Source organism: Oncorhynchus mykiss, chromosome 2 (assembly GCF_013265735.2).
Source record: "Oncorhynchus mykiss isolate Arlee chromosome 2, USDA_OmykA_1.1, whole genome shotgun sequence".
NCBI classification, from domain to species: Eukaryota; Metazoa; Chordata; class Actinopteri; order Salmoniformes; family Salmonidae; genus Oncorhynchus; species Oncorhynchus mykiss.
This window is the reverse complement of record NC_048566.1, coordinates 62947411-62972724: the sequence shown is the minus strand read 5'-3', so window position 1 is coordinate 62972724 and position 25314 is coordinate 62947411. Positions and strand designations below refer to the sequence as shown.

Sequence of the window (25314 nt, the reverse complement as noted above, 5' to 3'; positions counted from 1 at the left end):
AAGAAAAGCAGTTTTTTTGTGTCTCGCAGCCCACAATGAACAAAACAGCCCAATAGGAGCTTTGCTCTCTTTGTTTTTCACAGACTGTGAACTTGAGACTTGTGATATGCCGTGCCAATAGCGTTGGTCACTCAACTCTGGTTTGTGTGTGTGTGTGTGTGTGTGTGTGTGTGTGTGTGTGTGTGTGTGTGTGTGTGTTTCCCAACGTATTCCCTGTCAGCATGTTTTCAATTGTGGGATGTGCAGGGCACAGCTGTAGGATGGGCCCAGAGCCCACGGGCCAATGGCATGATTCATATTCCCCGTCTCTTCTCTCATCCGCCTCTCACACTCAGTCCATCCAAGCAGACGGGAGGTTGTTCAAGGAAGGGTGTTTGATCCGGAGCTTCACCACCACTCTGCTCAACCTCTGAGAAAAGATATTTGGAGAGAGAGACAGAAAAGTGATTGATTTCAGGAAGGATAGGGAGAGATAGAGAAAGAGCAGCAGTGTGCCATATACATTAACTTAGTTTATGGTGTGATGCCACACATAGGGTCTGTGGTGTTTACTATGAACCATAGGATGGCCTGCGTGGTGCGGCAATGAAACATACTTACACATAGAGAGGGAGAAATAGAACTTGCCCCAGTGAGAACTCAAGATGGTCTGTTTGACCTGTGTGAAGACATGTAGAGGCTTCGCCACACACCTGGATTGCAGCGCTTACACCAGGGCCCAGTTGTTCAACAGTTACATGTGACATGCATAAAGTTACATGCATAGAAATACAATGAATAGAACGGTCGAATCATTGACTTGAATGGGGACTTCCGTTCTCTTCATTCTATTTCTATGATAAATACATCCAGAAAGATAACTTTTGAAAAACTGGGTCCTGGAGTTTGAATGCGGGGGTGATGTTGAGGGGACTATTCCACACTGATGTCAGGCCTATTGTTTGGTCATACAATTTGTAGATGAGGATTAACCACCCCCTCTCTCCCTCCCTCCTACTCGGCTTCTTCCTCTTTACTCCCAAAGCCTTTTAAGTATCTCACCTTACATCACCCTCTTTGTGTCAGCACACAGCACATGGTCACACGGCGCCCCAAAGACACTCCACTGTAAGCCAAGTGCTTCTCTCAATGTGTCACAATTGGCTCAGCTTTCAGAGTGATTGTACATGCAAATGTAGGGGGGATTTGTTTTCCTCTCCCGCTCGGCCGAATTCCTCCCTTCACCGTGGATTAGTCCCAGTCAGAATCGTATTCCTATTGAGTGAAGTTCAACTGTTGAATAGTGACAGATATGGAGCGGGGCCAATATGTCTGATGAACTTTCTCTTCGTGATCTGGCCCTTGTTGTTATCGCCAAGCTGAAGGAGCTGTGAAAGCACTGTGTTCAATGACCTCATTACAACCCAGCAGCTCATTCTTAGAAACGCGTTAAAAACTATTTTAACTTCTTTAGTTGACAGTTAAATGGATATGTAAATGTTATAAATATATACTAGGTAATTATCATGTGAATAAAAATAAAGTCTGTGTGTGGAAACACTGCCTTGTTTTCCCTAACGCAGAGTATCATCCCATCTTTACTGTCTTTGTTCCCAGGTGACGGTGACCACCATTGGCTATGGGGACAAGGTTCCTCAGACGTGGATAGGGAAGGCCATCGCCTCCTGCTTCAGCGTCTTCGCCATCTCCTTCTTCGCTCTTCCTGCAGTAATTACCCATCCTCCTCTACCTCCTCAACAACCTAAATAGCATTATGTGTACATAATACACAATATTGTCTTTCATCAATACTGTGTTGTCTGTTGCCTCAGTGTGCAGCTCTAGGTCCTTTTCACAGTGTTGTGATGTCTCTCTCTCTCTCTCTCTCTCTCTCTTTTTTGTTGTTGTTTTATTTCCCCAGGGTATACTGGGCTCGGGCTTTGCTCTGAAGGTACAGCAGAAACAGAGACAGAAACATTTCAACAGACAGATCCCGGCTGCAGCCTCACTAATCCAGGTACTGACTGACTGAGACTCAGACAGACAGACACCCACCAGTCAATCACTCACTCTGTCCTGTCTGGGATCTTAACAGCCGTGTACGGGAGAGAACATGTATAGTAAAGAGTGTATACTTAGAGCTTAAACAGAGTAATGGCATTTGGGACGTACTGTAGACCATTGAACCTCTCTACACTCTTAGAAAAAAAGGGTGCCATCTAGACACCAAAAATGGTTCTTCGGTTGTGTCAATATTAGAACCCTTTGAAGAACACTTGTTGGTTCCTGGTAGAACCATTTTGGTTCCAATTACAATCGTTTTGGGTTCCATTGGGAACCCTTTCCACAGAGGGTTCTACATGGAACCTAAAATGGTTCTACTTGGTACCAAAAATGGTTCTCCTATGGGGACAGCTTTTTTCTAAGAGTGTAGGAGCTGGGCTGGTCTGGTTCTGACACACATCATCTTTGATTTAGTGCACTCATGTAGCAACTCCAGGCTAGCAGGTCAGACGGGTTGAATTAACTTCTTATGGCTACAGTATTGAGTAGCTTGGTTGAAAGGTGGCCAGAGTAAACTGCCTGCTCCTCAGTCCCAGTTGCTAATATATGCATATTATTACTAGTATTGGGTAGAAAACTCTCTGATGTTTCTAAAACTGTTTGAATGATGTCTGTGAGTATAACAGAACTCATATGGCAGGCAAACGCCTGATAAGAAATCCAAACAGGAAGTGGAAAATCTGAGGTTGGTCAATTTTCAACCCAGCCTCTATTGAATACACAGTGGGATATTGGTTATGTTGCACTTCCTAAGGCTTCCACTAGATGTCAACCGTCTTTAGAAACTTGTTTGAGGATTCTACTGTGAAGTGGGACCAAATGAGAGAGGAATGAGTCAGAGGTCTGCCAGCAGTCACGCGCTGCTCACACGCATTTCACATGAGAGGTAGCTGCGTTCCTTTGCTTTTTCGAAGACAAAGGAATTCTTTGGTTGGAATATTATTGAAGTTTTATGTTAAAAACATCCTGAAGATTGACTCCATACATTGTTTGACATGTTTCTACGGACAGTAACGGAACTTTTTGACATTTCGTCTGCAACTAGGGAACGCGCTTCATGACTTTGGATTTGTTTACCAAACGTGCTAACAAAAGTAGCTCTTTGGACATAAATGATGGACATTATCGAACAAATCAAACATTTAATGTGGAACTGGGATTCCTGGGAGTGCATTCTGATGAAGATCATCAAAGGTAAGTGAATATTTCTAATGTTATTTCTGATTTCTGTTGACTCCAACATGGCGGATATCTCTATTTGTTTTCTGAGCGCCGTTCTCAGATTATTGCGTGGTTTGCTTTTTCCGTAAAGCTTTTTGGAAATCTGACACAGCGGTTGCATTAACCTCTCTGGGGTATGTGGGACGCTAGCGAGTGAGATTGCAGAGCGCCAAATTCAAATACAGAAATACTCATTATAAAAATTCAGTAAAGACACAACTATTTTACAAAAACGTCATTTCCGGTCACGACTTGCAGACTTGTTTTTGAGTTGCTGTGCGTTTTGTTGCCAACCTGTTTTGCTACCTGACAAATTTACGGTTTTTACTTTTTAATTACCGTTTATATTTTTGTTTTTTCCTACTCAACTTTTTCACTCCGGACGCTTTATCTGGACACGATTCGTCAGGACCTCCAACAGCCGAAGCTAAGTAGTAACATTAACATGATGCCTTCTAATTGCAGTCGCTGTACTCGCCTTACGGCGAGGATAGCTGTGCTACAAGCCCAGCTTCAGACGCAATCGCTAGGCAAGGGTAATTTCAGTGTAGGAAAGGATGAAACAGCGTCTGTGCCACCAGTAAGTACAGATAGTAGTATAAATCCCCTGGCACAGTCCCCGCAGCCGGACAACTTTCTCACGGTTTCTGGAAGGAAATGCTGTAGGAACGCTCAACCGGTGTCGCTCATTCAGCCGACAGAAACTTTCAACCGGTTTTCCCCATTAAGCAGCGGGTCGGAGTCAGAGGCCGAGTCTTCTCTGGTCTCTACTCCTCCCGTTACGGGGTCTGAGACGCCGAAGCTTCCCACCATTAGCTCTGACAAATTGAAAACTCTAGTCATTGGCGACTCCATTACCCGCAGTATTAGACTTGAGAATCATCCAGCGATCATACACTGTTTACCGGGGGGCAGGGCTACCGACGTTAAGGCTAATCTGAAGATGGTGCTGGCTAAAGCTAAAACTGGCGAGTGTAGAGAGTATAGAGATATTGTTATCCACGTCGGCACCAACGATGTTAGGATGAAACAGTCAGAGATCACCAAGCGCAACATAGCTTCTGCGTGTAAATCAGCTAGAAAGATGTGTCGGCATCGAGTAATTGTCTCTGGCCCCCTCCCAGTTAGGGGGAGTGATGAGCTCTACAGCAGAGTCTCACAACTCAATCGCTGGTTGAAAACTGTTTTCTGCCCCTCCCAAAAGATAGAATTTGTAGATAATTGGCCCTCTTTCTGGGACTCACCCACAAACAGGACCAAGCCTGACCTGCTGAGGAGTGACGGACTCCATCCTAGCTGGAGGGGTGCTCTCATTTTATCTACCAACATAGACAGGGCTCTAACTCCTCTAGCTCCACAATGAAATAGGGTGCAGGCCAGGCAGCAGGCTGTTAGCCAGCCTGCCAGCATAGTGGAGTCTGCCACTAGCACAGTCAGTGTAGTGAGCTCAGCTATCACCATTGAGACCGTGTCTGTGCCACGACCTAGGTTGGGCAAAACTAAACATGGCGGTGTTCTCCTTAGCAATCTCACTAGGATAAAGACCACCTCCATTCCTGTCATTATTGAAAGAGATCATGATACCTCACATCTCAAAATAGGGCTACTTAATGTTAGATCCCTTACTTCAAAGGCAATTATAGTCAATGAACTAATCACTGATCATAATCTTGATGTGATTGGCCTGACTGAAACATGGCTTAAGCCTGATGAATTTACTGTGTTAAATGAGGCCTCACCTCCTGGCTACACTAGTGGCCATATCCCCCGTGCATCCCGCAAAGGCGGAGGTGTTGCTAACATTTACGATAGCAAATTTCAATTTACAAAAAAAAAATGACGTTTTCGTCTTTTGAGCTTCTAGTCATGAAATCTATGCAGCCTACTCAATCACTTTTTATAGCTACTGTTTACAGGCCTCCTGGGCCATATACAGCGTTCCTCACTGAGTTCCCTGAATTCCTATCGGACCTTGTAGTCATAGCGGATAATATTCTAATCTTTGGTGACTTTAATATTCACATGGAAAAGTCCACAGACCCACTCCAAAAGGCTTTCGGAGCCATCATCGACTCAGTGGGTTTTGTCCAACATGTCTCTGGACCCACTCACTGTCACAGTCATACGCTGGACCTAGTTTTGTCCCATGGAATAAATGTTGTGGATCTTAATGTTTTTCCTCATAATCCTGGACTATCGGACCACCATTTTATTACGTTTGCAATTGCAACAAATAATCTGCTCAGACCCCAACCAAGGATCATCAAAAGTCGTGCTATAAATTCACAGACAACACAAAGATTCCTTGATGTCCTTCCAGACTCCTTCTGCCTACCCAAGGACGCCAGAGGACAAAAATCAGTTAACCACCTAACTGAGGAACTCAACTTAACCTTGCGCAATACCCTAGATGCAGTTGCACCCCTAAAAACTAAAAACATTTCTCATAAGAAACTAGCTCCCTGGTACACAGAAAATACCCGAGCTCTGAAGCAAGCTTCCAGAAAATTGGAACGGAAATGGCGCCACACCAAACTGGAAGTCTTCCGACTAGCTTGGAAAGACAGTACTGTGCAGTACCGAAGAGCCCTTACTGCTGCTCGATCATCCTATTTTTCTAACTTAATTGAGGAAAATAAGAACAATCCGAAATTCCTTTTTGATACTGTCGCAAAGCTAACTAAAAAGCAGCATTCCCCAAGAGAGGATGACTTTCACTTTAGCAGTGATAAATTCATGAACTTCTTTGAGGAAAAGATTATGATTATTAGAAAGCAAATTACGGACTCTTCCTTAAATCTGCGTATTCCTTCAAAGCTCAGTTGTCCTGAGTCTGCACAACTCTGCCAGGACCTAGGATCAAGAGAGACACTCAAGTGTTTTAGTACTATATCTCTTGACACAATGATGAAAATAATCATGGCCTCTAAACCTTCAAGCTGCATACTGGACCCTATTCCAACTAAACTACTGAAAGAGCTGCTTCCTGTGCTTGGCCCTCCTATGTTGAACATAATAAACGGCTCTCTATCCACCGGATGTGTACCAAACTCACTAAAAGTGGCAGTAATAAAGCCTCTCTTGAAAAAGCCAAACCTTGACCCAGAAAATATAAAAAACTATCGGCCTATATCGAATCTTCCATTCCTCTCAAAAATTTTAGAAAAGGCTGTTGCGCAACAACTCACTGCCTTCCTGAAGACAAACAATGTATACGAAATGCTTCAGTCTGGTTTTAGACCCCATCATAGCACTGAGACGGCACTTGTGAAGGTGGTAAATGACATTTTAATGGCATCGGACCGAGGCTCTGCATCTGTCCTCGTGCTCCTAGACCTTAGTGCTGCTTTTGATACCATCGATCACCACATTCTTTTGGAGAGATTGGAAACCCAAATTGGTCTACACGGACAAGTTCTGGCCTGGTTTAGATCTTATCTGTCGGAAAGATATCAGTTTGTCTCTGTGAATGGTCTGTCCTCTGACAAATCAACTGTAAATTTCGGTGTTCCTCAAGGTTCCGTTTTAGGACCACTATTGTTTTCACTATATATTTTACCTCTTGGGGATGTTATTCGAAAACATAATGTTAACTTTCACTGCTATGCGGATGACACACAGCTGTACATTTCAATTAAACATGGTGAAGCCCCAAAATTGCCCTTGCAAGAAGAATGTGTTTCAGACATAAGGAAGTGGATGGCTGCAAACTTTCTACTTTTAAACTCGGACAAAACAGAGATGCTTGTTCTAGGTCCCAAGAAACAAAGAGATCTTCTGTTGAATCTGACAATTAATCTTAATGGTTGTACAGTCGTCTCAAATAAAACTGTGAAGGACCTCGGCGTTACTCTGGACCCTGATCTCTCTTTTGAAGAACATATCAAGACCATTTCAAGGACAGCTTTTTTCCATCTACGTAACATTGCAAAAATCAGGAACTTTCTGTCCAAAAATGATGCAGAAAAATTAATCCATGCTTTTGTCACTTCCAGGTTAGACTACTGCAATGCTCTACTTTCCGGCTACCCGGATAAAGCACTAAATAAACTTCAGTTAGTGCTAAATACGGCTGCTAGAATCCTGACTAGAACCAAAAAATTTGATCATATTACTCCAGTGCTAGCCTCTCTACACTGGCTTCCTGTCAAAGCAAGGGCTGATTTCAAGGTTTTACTGCTAACCTACAAAGCATTACATGGGCTTGCTCCTATCTATCTCTCTGATTTGGTCCTGCCGTACATACCTACACGTACGCTACGGTCACAAGACGCAGGCCTCCTAATTGTCCCTAGAATTTTTAAGCAAACAGCTGGAGGCAGGGCTTTCTCCTATAGAGCTCCATTTTTATGGAACGGTCTGCCTACCCATGTCAGAGACGCAAACTCGGTCTCAACCTTTAAGTCTCTACTGAAGACTCATCTCTTCAGTGGGTCATATGATTGAGTGTAGTCTGGCCCAGGAGTGGGAGGGTGAACGGAAAGGCTCTGGAGCAACGAACCACCCTTGCTGTCTCTGCCTGGCCGGTTCCCCTCTTTCCACTGGGATTCTCTGCCTCTAACCCTATTACAGGGGCTGAGTCACTGGCTTTACTGGGGCTCTCTCATGCCGTCCCTGGAGGAGGTGCGTCACCTGAGTGGGTTGAGTCACTGATGTGGTCATCCTGTCTGGGTTGGCGCCCCCCCCACCCCCCCTTAAGTTGTGCCGTGGCGGAGGTCTTTGTGGGCTATACTCAGCCTTGTCTCAGGATGGTAAGTTGGTGGTTGAAGATATCCCTCTAGTGGTGTGGGGGCTGTGCTTTGGCAAAGTGGGTGGGGTTATATCCTTCCTGTTTGGCCCTGTCCGGGGGTGTCCTCGGAGTGGGCCACAGTGTCTCCTGACCCCTCCTGTCTCAGCCTCCAGTATTTATGCTGCAGTAGTTTATGTGTCGGGGGGCTAGGGTCAGTTTGTTATATCTGGAGTACTTCTCCTGTCCTATTCGAATCTAAGTGTGCGTTCTCTAATTCTCTCCTTCTCTCTTTCTCTCTCTCGGAGGACCTGAGCCCTAGGACCATGCCCCAGGACTACCTGACATGATGACTCCTTGCTGTCCCCAGTCCACCTGGCTGTGCTGCTGCTCCAGTTTCAACTGTTCTGCCTTATTATTATTCGACCATGCTGATCATTTATGAACATTTGAACATCTTGGCCATGTTCTGTTATAATCTCCACCCGGCACAGCCAGAAGAGGACTGGCCATCCCACATATGCTCTCTCTAATTCTCTCTTTCTTTCTCTCTCTCGGAGGACCTGAGCCCTAGGACCATGCCCCAGGAATACCTGACATGATGACTCCTTGCTGTCCCCAGTCCACCTGACTGTGCTGCTGCTCCAGTTTCAACTATTCTGCCTTATTATTATTCGACCATGCTGGTCATTTATGAACATTTGAACATCTTGACCATGTTTTGTTATAATCTCCACCCGGCACAGCCAGAAGAGGACTGGCCACCCCACATAGCCTGGTTCCTCTCTAGGTTTCTTCCTAGGTTTTGGCCTTTCTAGGGAGTTTTTCCTAGCCACCGTGCTTCTTCACCTGCATTGCTTGCTGTTTGGGGTTTTAGGCTGGGTTTCTGTACAGCACTTTGAGATATCAGCTGATGTACGAAGGGCTATATAAAATAAATTTGATTGATTGATTGAATTTGATTGAACTATTTTACATTGGTTTAAAGATGAACTTCTTGTGAATCCAACCATGGTGTCAGATTTAAAAAATGCTTTACGGCGAAAGTGTACCTTACAATTATTTGATAACATAGCCCAGCAGACAAATCATTACAAACAGTAACCAGCAAAGTAGAAGAGTTACACAAGTCAGAAATAGAGATAAAATGAATCCCTTACCTTTGATGATCTTCATATGGTGGCACTCAGAAGACATTCATTTATTCAATAAATGTTCAATAAATGTTCAATAAATGTTCCACATAATCCAATAATCCACAGGCTCAAACACAGTCACAACAGGCATACAAAAAATCCAAATTGTATATGTAAAGTTCATAGAAACATCAAACGATGTTTATATTCAATCCTCTGGTTGTTTTTAGCCTAAATAATCTATAATATTTCAACCAGACAATAACGTCGTCAATATAAAAGGTAAACAAGAAAGGCACTCTCTCTGGTCGCACGCATGAAAAAGACAGGGTCCACTCATTCAGACTGCTCTTACTCCCTCATTTTTCAGAATACAAGCCTGAAACAATTTCTAAAGATTGTTGACATCTAGTGGAAGGCATAGGAACTGCAATTTGAGTCCTAAGTCAATGGATACTGTAATGGCATTGAATAAAAAACTACAGGGGGAAAAATACTACCTTTAGTTCTGTTATACTCACAAACATTATTTTAGCAGTTTTGGAAACTGTAGAGTGTGTTCTATCCAAATCTACTAATTATATGCATATCCTATCCTCTCGGCCTGAGTAGAAAGCTGTTTAATTTGAGCATGCTTTTCATCCAAAATTCCAAATGCTGCCGCCTACCCTAGAGAAGTTAAGGAGAAGTGTATCTATATTTCCATGTCTAACAATTGTATTTTCATCGACATTTATAATGAGTATTTCTGTACAATGATGTGGCTCTCTGCAATATCACCGGATGTTTTTGGAACTAGTGAACATAACGCGCCAATGTATACTGAGATTTTTTATATAAATATGCACTTTATCGAACAAAACATTGTGTAGCATGAAGTCCTATGAATGTCATCTGATGAAGATCATCAAAGGTTAGTGATTAATTTTATCTCTATTTGTGCTTTTTGTGACTCCTCTCTTTGGCTGGAAAAATGGCTGTGTTTTTCTGTGGCTTGGCTCTGACCTAACATAATCGTTTGTGGTGCTTTCGATGTAAAGCCTATTTGAAATCGGACACTTTGGTGGGATAAACAACAAGATTTCCTTTAAAATGGTATAAAATACATGCATGTTTGAGGAATTTTAATTATGAGATTTCTGTTGTTTGAATTTGGCGCTCTGCACTTTCACTGGCTGTTGTCATATCAATCCCGTTAACGGGATTGCAGCCCTGAGAAGTTTTAAAACATGTCCAAGACCACAAAATCTCCCAAATTCGATCCTTTACAGAACGCATTTGTTCCCTCCAGATCTTGCCAATGTAAGCTTCAAAAAGCATTCTACTACAATTAGAGGAGTAGCAGTGTTTGTAGTCTTTATATTCCTGCCATGTCCTGGAAAAGGTGAGCGGTTCTGTCCCGTTCTCTCCCAGACAGAGACGACAGGCAAATAGCACCCGGTTTTATTTGCCAGGAGCTGGCCATCCCAAGGATCACATTGACTCTGAACATATACAGAAGCCCACAGCTACATTTACAAAGATAATCCTTATTGTGGTGACATTTAGAAACATAGAGACACTGAATAAACATGATGATGACAATGAGGATGATGGTGCAGAGCTAAAAAAAGGAATGAGATTTTTCACCAAATAATGCCAGGCTGAGGTTGTGAAACAGAGAAGAGTTGTCTCTTGTCAGAGCACGGTGTTGTACTGACAGACTGTAAGCTGTTCGCCACTTACTGGTTGAGGTTTGGAAAGGTCTGATTCCAGATCTGTGCCTAAGGCCAACTTCTACCTAGCGCTGAGAAAATGTCCAGGTGATCAGCTCACCCGCTGGGTTTACCCTGGTCAATGATGTGATTCAAACATTTATCACCCTGGTTCACTGTTTGTCTCCATCCTCCCTCAGGCGCTGTGGCGGTGCTATGTAGCAGAGAAACCAGAAGGCTGTCCTGCCACCTGGAAAATGTACGTCCTCACCGGAGACTACATCCCTACCATGAATTCTGAAAACGACAGCCCAAACCTCAGAAACAAGGTAAAAACTGCATTACTTCTTCAGTTATTAAAAAGAAAAATACAGTAGGTGTATACACACATTATGTACCGTTAACCCTGTTCAGAGAAAGGCAACAGTTTGCCTCTGCATTCCACCGATGCACTCTAGCTGCTTCGTCAATCAACAGCTAATATATCGGATCAACCCGTCACTCAGAGCACATGCATCCCATCTCAATTTCCAGAGATGACAGAAAGAGAGCTGCCCTAAAAGCTGTTTAGTGGGGATATGAGCCGTCCATCTGGCTGAAAGACCTAGTATTATCCCCTTCGACAATGTGATTTTTAACTTAACTACATTAGCTGTGTGGTGGTGCTTAGGGCATGGAACTGATTGTGAAAGAACAAGTTAAGCACCCCATCCACTCCCTTTCCCCAGGCAGCAGCCCCCACCCACACCACATACCCCCTACCCCTCGAGGCCTGAGCCAGTGAGCCACCAGGATGACTCCAGGCCTTTGTCTCCCCACACAAAGACACAGTCAGTTGAGATGATGTCACCGCTGCCTTTCTCATGGGAGTAAACCTTTGTGTTGGTAGAACAACAACAAAAAAATCTTTGTTTAGCATTGAACCCACACATATTAGGGAGAGTGAAGGCTGCTTCCGTCCCTTTCTGTTTCTGTATGTGACTTTTCTCCTTCTCTCTCGCTCTCCTCTATCCCTCTCCCCTCTGTTCCTAATGAGTCATTCAGAATTCAGGCACATTCTGGTATTTGGACAGGACTGTGGGCGAGTCAATGGCAGGAGACTGTGTGTCTGTCACTGAGTAAAAATCATTCCGTTTCTATAAAGCAGTCAGTCTATAAAGCTTGTTCTGGGAGACGGAGTGGAGCACAATGAAGGTCCGGAAGCATTCAGAGTCTCAAAGAGCTTTGACCTCCGCTAAACCTGCACAGATTAGAAGACATGGCCTAAGTCACCACGCTATAAGTGCAGGTAGCTTTGACCAACCAATTGAAATGTCAGAAATGTATTATCTGAAGAGGTTTTAAGTGTGCACAAATCATTGCTTACAAAGCTAATACTGGGGCATCAGCATTACGAATGGTTATGCAATGCACCATCAACATTTACTGGGCAGCACATGCAATGTCAGCAATAGCAAATGAGGTGATAGTGCTAAAACAACTCTAAGTACATTCAAGCAACTTGTTTATCATACGGACATAGTGATAGGCCACCTGCAACCCTTACCTGTTTATTCCCACAGGACCAGGAGTGGCCACGTAAACCTGACCAGTGAAACTCCTGGCCCTAATGACCGATGCTGAGTTTTGTGTTCCGGACAGTCCCGGTGATGCTCTTCTCGTGTCTCTGTCTTCAGAGCAAGCGCCCCAAGAGGAAACTGAAGATGGTCCGTGACAATGGCTCCCTGACCATCCCTGGAGAGAAGAGGATGTATATTCCTCAGCTCACCTTCGACCACATTGAGGATGAAGACGAGAAGAAAGAGGTCCCCTTGTTTCTGGAAGAACAGCCAGGTAACTGGACAGTACTGGATGGAACAGGTTTCTTTACAGTTGGTCATGTTACAGATGCTCCTAATGTTTGGCTTAAAGTGAAGGTAGATTCCACAGGAAACAGATGTCATTTCAACGTCTAGTTTTGATTCACATTTGGTTGAGTTATCAGCAGAAATGATTTTCAGCACCATGCATTGAATCCTTACCACTGTTACACCTGAAAAGGATTTGCCAGTAGATTGCTGACTTGATGCATGTCGATGACTGCTTGTCTAGCTAAGAATTTGAAAGTATGATGTTGACATGATCAGTCCAGTCAAAGCGACAGTAGATAACGTGATTTACAAATTGATATGTGACACGTAGTAATACCAAAATAACATGCAAAACTGCTAAACAGGTTCTGCCCGACCTGCCTTGAATGACTCGTCGCCACTACATACTGGGCATATCTGAACATATTTTCTATAAAGTGATATAGGAAGTAACAAGCTCATTGATATTAGAATGTGTAACATATTGTGGTTTATTTTAAGAGGAACACACACACTTACTTAAACCAGAATATAAAATACTAGAGCTTTTTGGTATTTTATTAGGATCCCCATGAATTGTTGCACAAGCAGCAGCTACTCTTCCTGGGGTCCCCACAAAACATGACATAATACAGAACATTAATAGACGAGAACAACTCAAGGACAGAACTACATATGTTTAAAGGCACACGTAGCCTACATGTCAATACATACACAAACTATCTAGGTCAAATAGGGGAGAGGCATTGTGCCTCGAGGTGTTGCTTTATCTGTTTTTTTTAAACCAGGTTTACTGTTTATTTGAGCAATTTGAGATGGAAGGAAGTTCCATGCAATAAGGGCTCTAGATAATACTGTACACTTTCTTGAATTTGTTCTGGATTTGGGGACTGTGAAAAGACCCCTGGTGGCATGTCTGGTGGGGTAAGTGTGTGTGTCAGTGCTGTGTGTAAGGTGACTATGCAAACAATTTGGGATTTTCAACACATTCATGTTTCTTATAAAAAGAAGGATGCAGTCAGTCTCTCCTCAACTCTTAGCCAAGAGAGACTGGCATGCATAGTATTTATATCAGCCCTCTGATTACAGTGAAGAGCAAGATGTGACGCTTTGTTCTGGGCCAGCTGCAGCTTAACTTTCCTTGCAGGCACTCGATCACACGACTGGCCAGTAATCAAGATTAGACAAAACTAAAGCCTGCGTAACTTGCTTTGTGGAGTGTGGTGTCAAAAAAGCAGAGCATCTCTTTATTACAGACAGACCTCTCCCCATCTTTACAACCATTGAATCTATATGTTTTGACCCATGACGGTTTACAATCTAAGGAAACGCCAAGTAATTTAGTCTCCTCAACTTGTTCAACAGAAACACCATTCATTACCAGATTCAGCTTTGTACCAAATACAATGATCTTAGTTTTAGAGACGTTCAGGACCAGTTTATTGAATTGTAAGTAACAGTGAATGTGTTTAAATGTACAGTACAGGATGTCATGTGCGTGGGACACGACACAGTAAAGATTTGAAGAATGCTATGACTCAGCATGCCTATCGATGGTAAGGTTGGGTTTGTCGATGGTAGTGGTTGGGTTTGGTGAGTGGTGTGATTCTCTCTCTTCCCCCATAGAGGGAGAGAAGAGGGACGGGGACGGGGACGGGGGGGGGGTGTTGTGAAGCTGGTACAGGGCTTGAATGTCAGTCAGTCAGAGAGAGGAACAGAGGCCCTGGGATAGAAAGACAGACACAAGATGGCTGCCACGTGGCTGGGTTAGGCTCCAGCACCAACAAGGACAGGCCAGGCCAGATGAAAGTCATTAGAGTCACTGGTGATTAGAGTTTGTGTATACTGTACAAGTGCTTTACTGCTCCACTTGTCCGCATCACTGGCATCAGACACTCACACTTTGATTGATTTTACCTGAAGAAAATGACAGAAAGTACTTCAAAATAGATGTTGCGGCAAAAGTCAGTCAGAAAGCTAGTGTTTTGTGTTGAATCAATGGTAACATTCCCGCAGATGTTGCATTCAGTTACTTAGTATTCACCTTACTGATGTTGCTAACTAGACCGTTGCACCATGTAACGGGGGTGGGGGACTTTCTGTGTAAACCCCCGCCAAATGAATCGTCCCCGTCTGGAGGTTAATAAGTGTGCTTTAGGAGTTTTTCCTGTCAAAGCACATAATCATGAAAGGAGGGAGAGGGATATTAACACAGAATGTAACCAGCAGAGGAAGGAGATATGGGGGAAAATGCTAACTCGTTTGGTGCTTAATTGGAGGGATGTAACGGTAGATAATGAACAGGAACATATGTCTTACTGCCTTTGAACTTTAGAGGAGGGGGAAAAACATATTTGTCAAGTTGCATGTATTTTGAGGCTAGTTAGTGGAGCCAAGGCTTTTGAAAGGCGGTCTGTTGATGTCATAAAGACATTTAAGTAGCCATGCTCACCATACTCTCAACAGCATGTTGTCACGAAGGATAATGTTTAAATTCCAGGCAGCATGGTGTGCTTTCTGCTGATTACAGTGTATAAAAACAGACATCTGCAGATTCAACTGTCTCTGGAGATCGTGGGTGTTTAAAAAGGTTCTTATCCTGCGGAAACAAACTGTTAACAGTTTTCTTGTTGATGAAAAGTGTTGTTGGAACAGCAATGACATTGCACTCGCTTATATTAAGAGTTGGTTGATGCTGAAATCTAAGTTTATCGTATGTTTTCAGACCTCAAAAGTGGTCTAGTGTTGAGATGAGTCGTATCCCTGGGCGGCCTGGGTAGCCTAGTGTTTAGAGTGTTGGACTAGTAACCGAAAGGTTGCAAGATTGAATCCCCGAGCTGACAAGGTAAATAATCTGTTGTTCTGCCCCTGAACAAGGCAGTTAACCCACTGTTCCTAGGCCATCATTGAAAATAAGAATTTGTTCTTAACTGACTTGCCTAGTTAAATAAAGGTAAAAAATAATTGTAAGAATCCCATGCCATTGGTTGTGTTGATTTTGATTCCTTTATATACAGTATGTCAAATTAAGGCAGTGGTTTTTGAGGACATCATTTTGAGAAGTTCTTTATTTTCCTCCTCAGTCATCACCCGGATGCTCAGACAAACAGGTGAGCCCTCACCTCTCTACACTCAGACACCATCTCCTACTTGACCCCATGACCTCCAGTCTTCGTGACGCACTTCAGTTCCAACTCACACCGTTTCAGGCTCAATCCTTTGTCCCTTTAAGAGATCCTCTGTGTTAATCATTAGTTGTTTTTTCCCCACGACAGAGACAGTATTTTAATTAGACTGGAGTTTGTCACCAACCGGAGCAAACTGGAAGCCAGCAGAGAGACAGATGCAGGCAGGCCCTGGACTCCCTCCTCTCCTCTCTACCAGCCTAGCCTGGGTGTTTTCTTTTCTGGCTGTCCTGCCAACACCAGTCGGGGTGAGGGCTGGGTCAGGGGCCGGGGGACTCACCGGGGAACAGGGGGGACTGGGAGGGAGGTTGGGGTGATAAGCGGACATTGTGGCGCTCCAGTGGTCAGAATTAAACTGGGCATTGTTTGATTTAGTCAACGTCCGGCTTATCACTCCACTTATCTGTCTGGCCCTCTGGCCCGGCTGCCGTCTGTGAGAATCTCCATTTTCAATGGGGCGCTCTCTTTCCAGGCTGTCACTCTCTCTCCCTCTCTCGTTCTTTGTCTCTCTCTCTCTCTGTCTGTCACTCTCTCTGTCTCGCTCTTTCTGCCCACCCCCACCATCTCTCGCTCTCTGGCCCCTGCTTGTTTTCATTCTCTGGTGCTCCTAACCCAGTGTGTTTGCTCTGACAGGGCCAGATATTAATAAGCCTGCAGTGTTTTTGTAGCAGATAAGCCCGCTCGCGTCCCCGGTCCCACTGAATGAGAAGTGGAGGAGCTGCACAGTACCCCCTGTCCTTAACTTTCCCTCTCTCTCTCTCCCTTTCCCTCTCCCCCTTCTCTCTCTCTCACGATTTCTCCTTCTGTCTCTATGTGTGTCTCTCTACCTCTCCCCCCTCTCTCTCTGTCTACCGCTCCCGCTCTTTCTCCCTCTTTCTCTTCTCTATCTCTGCCCCCCCCCCCCCTCTCGCTCTTCTTTCTGTGTGAGTGGGTCTAAAGTAACAGTGTAGCCGAAGCTTCCGGGCTGAACAATGTTAAACTGATGGTAAAGGTCCAGAGGGTTCAGTTGCCTTTGCTTTGGTTGGAGTGCTCACCCAGTTCCTGGAACCCCGTTTTCTTCCATTCTTTATTCTTTATGAAACTATGCTGACTGTTGGACTGTAGCTAGTTCCCTACAAACCTTCACTGTGCAATGGTTTTTAGCTGCACAAACAAACTCTAGAGGTTTGAAAGCGATGTTACCAATCACCATCTTCACAGACTAAAATAACCTCTTCTTGGTGTGATGATACCATTCAATGACATGCTGTATACTTGATTGACTAGTCACCATATCTTCTTCCACTGTCTTTGTTCCACCTGTTTCTCACACTCCTCTTCCTTCCTTCCTTCCTTCCTTCCTTCCTTCCTTCCTTCCTTCCTTCCTTCCTTCCTTCCTTCCTTCCTTCCTTCCTTCCTTCCTTTCTTCCTATCTTTCTTTCTTTCTTTCTTATTGTTCTTCTTGACTCTAGGCGTTCAGCACTCATGGTCCTCTTTCAATCTGAGCTGTCCTGCCTCTCCAGGTAGACACTTCCCTAATGGCTATCCTTTACTTTTTCAATTAGCCTTTTTTCTTCTTACTTAGTAAATTGGAAACGGCGTTGAACTGAATCCTTGATTATATCATCAAGACTCTTGTGTTGTCTCCCACAGTTAAGAAAAAACTGGACAGCTCTTCCATGGACATCTCCCGGACGAACAGGTTGTGTGATGACATGGCCTATGTCAGCGAGGACATCCCTTTAACCGTGGTGACAGACACAGCACAGTGAGTACCTAACTACCCCTCCATCCGTCACTCACTACAGTACATCTGCCTGCCGTTCATCAACCCTACAGCCATTGTATTGTACCCATGCTCTTTGTCCTTATTCATTTATTAATCCATACCATAGACACCTCCCTGCCTCTTACACAGGCCCATCCGTAATCTGTACGGTATAAAGCCTGTTGATAGGCCAAAGAGCCCTCCCTGTCAATGTAGAGCTGCTCTGTTCAACTCACGAGAGGGTTAAATGGCCTCTTGAGTGCTTGAAACCCTGGTTGTTACCACGGTATAGAACGGATTAACCCTGAGTTTGAGGAAACAGTCCCGTTTGTTTGTGACATGTTTGTAAGGTGACTGGTTGGCTAGTTGCTATAGTGCCTTCGAGAGGAGGGGGGGTGGGGTGAATTGTCATTTTTGTCAACGATCTACACACAATACTTGTGTATACTAATACTAATGTCAAATTGGAAGAAACATTTGTAAAAAATATTTAAAAAACACTAATATATCTTCATTAGATAAGTATTCAACAACCTGAGTCAATGCATGTCAGAATCACCTTTGGCAGTGATTACAGTTTTTGGGTAAGTCTGTAAGAGCTTTGCATACAGTGCCTTCAGAAAGTATTCATTCCCCTTGACTTATTCCACATTTTGTTACGTTAAACCCTGAATTCAAAATAGATTATTCTAACCCATCTACACACAATACCCCATAATGACAAAGTGAAAACATGTTTTTAGAAATGTTGCTAATTTATTGAAAATGAAATAAGGAAATATCTAATTTACGTAAGTATTCACACCCCTGAGTGAATACATCTTAGAATCACCTATGCCAGTAATTTCTTTCTGGGTAAGTCTCCAAGAGCTTTGCACACCTGGATTATACACTATTTGCACATTCTTCATTCAATAATTCTTCAAGCTCTGTCAAGTTGGTCGTTGAACATTGCTAGACAGCCATTTTCATGTCTTGCCATAGATTTTCAAGACGATTTAAGTCAAAACTTTTACTACGCCACTCAGGAACATTCAATGTCATCTTGGTAAGCAACTCCAGTGTATATTTGGCCTTGTGTTTAATGCTATTGTCCTGCTGAAGGTACATTTGCCTCCCAGTGTCTGTTGGAAAGCAGGCTGAACCAGGTTTTCCTCTAGAATTTTGCCTGTGCTTAACTCTATTCAGTTTCTTTTCATTTAAATACAACGACCTAGTCCTTGCCGATGACAAGCATACCCATAATATAATGCAGCCATGCTTGAAAATATGAATAGTGGTACTCAGTGATGTGCTGTGTTGGATTTGCCCCAAGCATAACACTTTGTATTCAGGACATAAAGTTAATTTCTTTGCCAAATTCTTTGCTGTTTTACTTTACTGCCTTATTTCAAACAGGATACATGTTTTAGAATATTTTCTATTCTGTACAAGCTTCCTTCTTTTCACTCTGTCAGTGAAGTTAGTATTGTGGAGTAACTACAATTGTGTTGATCCAGCCTCAGTTTTCTCCCATCATAGCCATTAAACTCTGTAACTGTTTTAAAATCGCCATTGGCCTCATGGTGAAATCCCTGAGCGGTTTCCTTCCTCTCCAGCAACTGAGTTAAGAAGGACGCCTGGATCGTTGTAGTGACTGGGTGTATTGATACACCATCTAAAGTGTGCTTAATAAATTCACCAATGCTCAAAGGTCTATTCAATGTCTGCTTTTTACCAATCTACCAATACATGCTCTTTTTTGCGAGGCATTTATAAACCTCCCTGGTATTTGTGGTTGAATCTGTGTTTGAAATGCACTGCTCTAGACTGAGGGACCTTACAGATAATTGTATGTGTGGCTTACAGAGATGAGGTAGTCATTTAAAGTGGAACCGACCGCAATTTAACTATTTTGCAGATATGAAACAAACTGAAATCATAATATCAGTCAAAAATATACAATTCACAGTTTGTGCTACAAAACCAACATTATAAGAGGTGGATGCAGTTCAATGCATTATTCATATAATTCCCCAATACATTTCTTAACCTTTCTGATCTCCCCATCCCGGATCCGGGATCGTGAATACAGACTCAAGCTCATTACCATAACTTTTTTTTTTTTTTTCCGTTATTTTACCAGGTAAGTTGACTGAGAACACGTTCTCATTTGCAGCAACGACCTGGGGAATAGTTACAGGGGAGAGGAGGGGGATGAATGAGCCAATTGTAAACTGGGGATTATTAGGTGACCGTGATGGTTTGAGGGTCAGATTGGGAATGTAGCCAGGACACCGGGGTTAACACCCCTACTCTTACGATAAGTGCCATGGGATCTTTAATGACCTCAGAGAGTCAGGACACCCGTTTAACGTCCCATCCGAGAGACGGCACCCTACACAGGGCAGTGTCCCCAATCACTGCCCTGGGGCATTGGGATATTTTTTAGACCAGTGGAAAGAGTGCCTCCTACTGGCCCTCCAACACCACTTCCAGCAGCATCTGGTCTCCCATCCAAGGACTGACCAGGACCAACCCTGCTTAGCTTCAGAAGCAAGCCAGCAGTGGTACGCAGGGTGGTATGCTGCTGGCAACGCAACGTTAACTATTCATGAAAATCGCAAATGAAATGCTGAAATGAAATAAATATGCCATCTCTCAAGCTTAGCCTTTTGTAAACAACACTGTCATCTCAGATTTTCAAAATATGCTTCTCAACCATAGGAAAACAATCATTTGTATAAAAGTAGCTAGCTAGCGTAGCATTTAGCGTTAGCATTAGCATTAGCATCCAGCACGCAACATTTCAACAAAAACATAAAAGCCTTCAAATAAAATCATTTACCTTTGAAGAACTTCAGATGTTTTCAATGAGGAGACTCTCAGTTAGATAGCAGATGCTCAGTTTTCCCAAAAAGATTCTTTGTGTATTAGAAATAGCTCCGTTTTGTGCAACTTTTTTCCAAATTAACTCCATAATATCGACTGAAAACATGGCAAACGTTGTTTAGAATCGATCCTCAAGGTGTTTTTCACATATCTCTTCGATGATATATCGTTCGTGGAAGCATGGTTTCCCCTCTCAATCAAATGGAAAAATACTTGCACATGGCTTTGCGCACTAGTTTCGACGCAGGACACCAGGCGGACACTTGGAAAATGTAGTCTCTTATGGTCAATCTTCCAATGATATGCGTACAAATACGTCACAATGCTGCCGACATCTTGGGGAAACGGCAGAATGTCTAAGCTTATTCCTGTCGCATTCACAGCCATATAAGGAGACATTAGAAAACAGAGCTTCAGAAATTCTGCTCATTTCCTGTTTGACGTATCATCTTGGTTTCGCCTGTAGAATGAGTTCTGGGGCACTTACAGACAAAATCTTTGCAGATTCTGAAACTTCAGAGTGTTTTTGTTCCAAAACTGTCAAGAATATGCATAGTCGAGCATCTTTTCGTGACAAAATATCGCGCTTAAAACGGGAACGTTTTTTATCCAAAAATGAAATAGCGCCCCTAGAGATGCAACTGGTTAATAGTCCAAAAAGTATTGCTATCACGTTGTAAATCACAGCTGGCCTGGTACATTATTTGCTGCCTCCATTCGGGATGCACTGTTTCAGTTTCAATTATTCAATATTTTGGACAAAAACGGATTAATGTAACTAAGGCTGGGAATGTCAATACAATCAAACTGGCAAGGGCAATGATCACAAGTCAGTTATAACGTTGCTAATATGCTAGCATATCTATTCATATCTATTTAACACGGAGCCTAACGTTAGCTAGGTAGTTAGCTGCTAGGAGGATGTCATGTCATTGGAGGAGTGGGTGAGTCTTTCCCTCATATTGTTTTTCGGTGGCTACACAGCTAGAAATGCAGGTGTCATTTGGTTATCTAGCAAGAAATGTGAATCGCTTTGCTAGCTAGCTAGCTAGCTATGATGAACTTGAACAACTGTTATCCAGTTAGCATATATCTTGTGTATACAAATTCACTCTGGCTATCTACTCCGATTTCAGAGCGCAGAATAACTGATGAATTTATGAACGCGCAAGCTAGCCAACTTTAGCCAGTTAGCTAAATTGTGTGTGCTTGGTTGGGACAAGTATGCTTTGGCAGGCAAGCTGCAGGAGGACGAGCAGGCTGCTTACTATTCCCCATCGTTTATCAGTGCAATTTTGACAGCCATCGAGCTGAACATTTTTGAGAGGGTTTATCTAATTTTCCTTCGTTAGATTTTAGCTCATCTTGCTCTGGCTAGCATTAGCTGTTGATCTTGTTGATGTGCATATAGAGAAATATAGCCTACCTTTGTTTAAATTTGGTTGTTTAAATTAATAGGACTGTAAAGTTCTCAAATGTAAGAAGTCTCCTGTAGTCTTTACATATTTGCAGAAATCCATTTAGGTGTATTTTGTAGCTTTTGCCGAATGCGCTCTAATGATCTAAAGTCGCGCTGTTGTAACTAACTGCCTGTAAACACACAGTCCAGTTCAAGGTGAATGATGGCAAGCCTGTGTGGCATATGGCTTGTTTGTATGTGGGCCTATTGTAGCTCTGATTGTCTATAGCGCACTAGTCTGTGTAGACTCTGGTCCTGGATGAGACAGATGTTTTTTATTAGGTTTTATTTATTGATTGTCAAAACGCACGGCCGCTTTCCCATTGCATATTCTTCCTGGGGTGTATATGAACAGATTTAAATATGATTTCATGTTGCTAAAATGCTGTCAGTTCCACTTTAAAAATCATGTTTAACACTATTATTGCACACAGAGTGATTCCATGCAAAGGATTATTTGACTTGTGAAGCCAATTTTACTCCTGAACTTATTTAGCCTTGACATAACAACAAGGTTGAATACTTATTAACCCAAGACATTTCCTCTTCAAAATTGTAATTAATCGAAAAACGTAATTCCACTTTGACATTGTGGGGTATTGTGTGTAGGCCAGTGACAAAACAATCTCAATTGAATACATTTTATATTCAGGCTGTAACACAACAAAATGTGAAAAAAGTCAAGGGGTGTGAACACATTCTGAAGGCACTGTACCTGGATTGTTCAATATTTGCCCATTACTCTTTTTAGAATTCTTCAAGCTCTGTCAAGTTGGTTGTTGATCATTGTTAAACAGCCAATTTCAAGTTTTGCTATAGATTTTCAAGCCAATTTAAGTAAAAACTCTAACCACTCCGGAACATTCAACGTTGTCTTGGTAAGCACTTAGTGCCTTATTGCAAACAGGAAGCATGTTTTGGAATATTTTTTTTCTGTACAGGCTTCCTTCTTTTCACTCTGTTATTTAGGTTAGTATTGTGGAGTAACTACAATGTTATTGATCCATCCTCAGTTTTCTCCTATCACAGCCATTCATCTCTGTAACTGTTGGTTTCCTTCCTCTCTGGCAACTAAGTTAGGAAGGACACCTGTATCTTTGTAGTGACTGGGTGTATTGATACACGATCAAAAGCGTAATTGGTATATTCAGTGTCAGCTTTTTTTTTTATACCTATCTACCAATAGGTTCCCTTCTTTGCGAGGCAATTGGGAAAAAAACCTGGTCTTTGTGCTTGAATTTGTGCTTGAAATTCATGACGGAGTGACCTTACAGATAATTGAATGTGTGTGCAGTAGCGGTGCATCGGTAAAATCACCAGGGAAACCATGCCAGGACAAGAAATCCATATATGTTGTGATAATTGCATTGTTAGCTCTATAAACTGTTAGTTCAATCATATGCCTTGACACGGTGATATATAGGCGTAAGACAGAGACAATAAGAATACACAGTGGCAGAATAAATTCAACCACACCGTTGTTTTATCAAAAAGCCGGAGAGCAACATCTGTCCGGGGAAGTTCACAAAACACATGCATTTAAAAAGAGAGCACGGTCAAGCAAATCAATGTTTACGACAGATTCAAACCACTTAACAACTATTGATTTAGAATCAAGGAAAACAGGTGCTGCCTCCACTATTCCAGCACCATTTCAACTTCAACATTTCAACATCATCAAATGACCTATGCTTAGTCTAATACAGTTACTGAAAAACGAAAAGATACAAAAAACGATTTAGTCCAATAAACGTAAGCTAAATATGACGTGGCTGTCCTTGTTCTGATTTCTCGTGTGTGTGGGTTGTGTGTGCGTGTGCATGTGTGTCTGCGTGGGTGTCTGCGTGCATGCTTGCATGTAGAAAAATACATTTTTGACTCACCCTACTTGTAGAGAAAAGCCAATGTCATCCTCTTTCATGTTGCCTAAACAGTCTATGACTCTGTCATACTCTACAGTACATGCTTGAAGTTGTTGTTGTCCTAGGCTACCTGGGTAAAATGCTTGGTTGCTAGCCTAACTTCCATTCTGAGGCAACAATGTGCCAGGCCGGCTAGTTAACATTAGCCTACTACATCTAGCTACATATTGAACTTAAGCCAGGGGCACAATGTATGAATATATGGTTGGATCAGAATTATAAATTATAATCATTGGTTAGTTTGGAGAAATAAGTTAAACCACATGTCCAAATCCCTGTCTCCAGGACAACAACACCACAAGATGCGACAAACAATTCAATGACATTTGGCTTCTGATGTGGAGGTGACCAAGAACCCAATGACCACTCTGACAGAACTACAGAGTTCCTTGGCTGAGATGGGAGAACCTCCCAGAAGGACAACAGTCTCTACAGCACTTCACTATTTCACCAATCTGTGCTTTATGGGAAGTGGGATAATGGGACCAATTTATGGGAAGCCACTCCTGAGAAAAAGGCACATGACAGCACGCCTGGAGTTTGCAAACAGACACGTGGAACACTCGGAGGATATAAGGCAATATATTCTGTGGTCTGATGAGAGAAAAATAGAACTCTTTGGCCTGAATGCAAAGCTCTATGTCTGGAGAAAACCAGGCACAGCTCATCACCTGTCTAACACTATCCCGTGAAGCATAGTGGTGGCAACATCATGCTATGGGAATGATTTTCAGTTGCAGGGACTGGGATACTGGCAAGGATAGAGGGAACAGTGAATGGAGCCTTAATGAGATTCTGCTTCAGAGTAAAAAGGACCTTAGACTGGGAACGAAGATGTACGTTCCAACAGGAAAATGACTCCAAGCACACAGCCAAAGCAATGCTGGAATGGCTTAAGAACAAGAATGCGAAAGTCTTTGAGTGGCCCAGCCAAAGCCCAGATTTAAATCCCATTGAACATATGTGGAAAGAATTGAAGATTGCTGTTTACCGCCACTTCCCATCTAACTTAACAGAGCTTGAGAAAATCCGAATGGGAGAAAATCCCCAAATCTAAATGTGCAAAGCTAATACAGACATACCCTAGACAACTCAAATCTGTAATTGCTGCCAAAGGTGCTTTTTTTCAGGGATGTGAATACTTTTGTCAATGAGATATTTATGTATTTTATTTTCAAAAAATGTGCAGTAATTTCTAAAGACATGTTTTAATATGGGGTATTGTGTGTAGATAGGTGAGCAATCATATATTTAATTAATGTTGAATTCAGGCTATAACATAACAAAATGTGGAATAAGTCAAGGGGTATCTACTTTCACTGCCAATGATTGTTCTTTTTGTTGTTTATCGGAGACCAACACCCAGAGGCAAACCTATTTTGCAACTTCACACTGTCAACTGTCACTTGACATATTGACATTGAGAGAGAGAAGAGCTGCAGAGTGGCAAGACCTTGCAC

The 25314-nt window shown here is 42.7% G+C and overlaps 1 protein-coding gene across 1 annotated transcript in view; it reads left to right on the top strand.

The window, feature by feature from the left end:
• Positions 1 to 17606, top strand: part of LOC110501769 (potassium voltage-gated channel subfamily KQT member 1-like) — a 43652-nt gene extending 26046 nt beyond the window's left edge. The window contains exons 7-12 of the mRNA XM_021579553.2: positions 1597 to 1707; positions 1901 to 1996; positions 11021 to 11149; positions 12497 to 12653; positions 15754 to 15780; positions 17488 to 17606. Coding sequence (XP_021435228.2) covers positions 1597 to 1707; positions 1901 to 1996; positions 11021 to 11149; positions 12497 to 12653; positions 15754 to 15780; positions 17488 to 17606 — 639 coding nt within the window. The remainder of the gene's footprint in view (positions 1 to 1596; positions 1708 to 1900; positions 1997 to 11020; positions 11150 to 12496; positions 12654 to 15753; positions 15781 to 17487) is intronic.
• The last annotated feature ends 7708 nt before the right edge of the window (positions 17607 to 25314 follow it).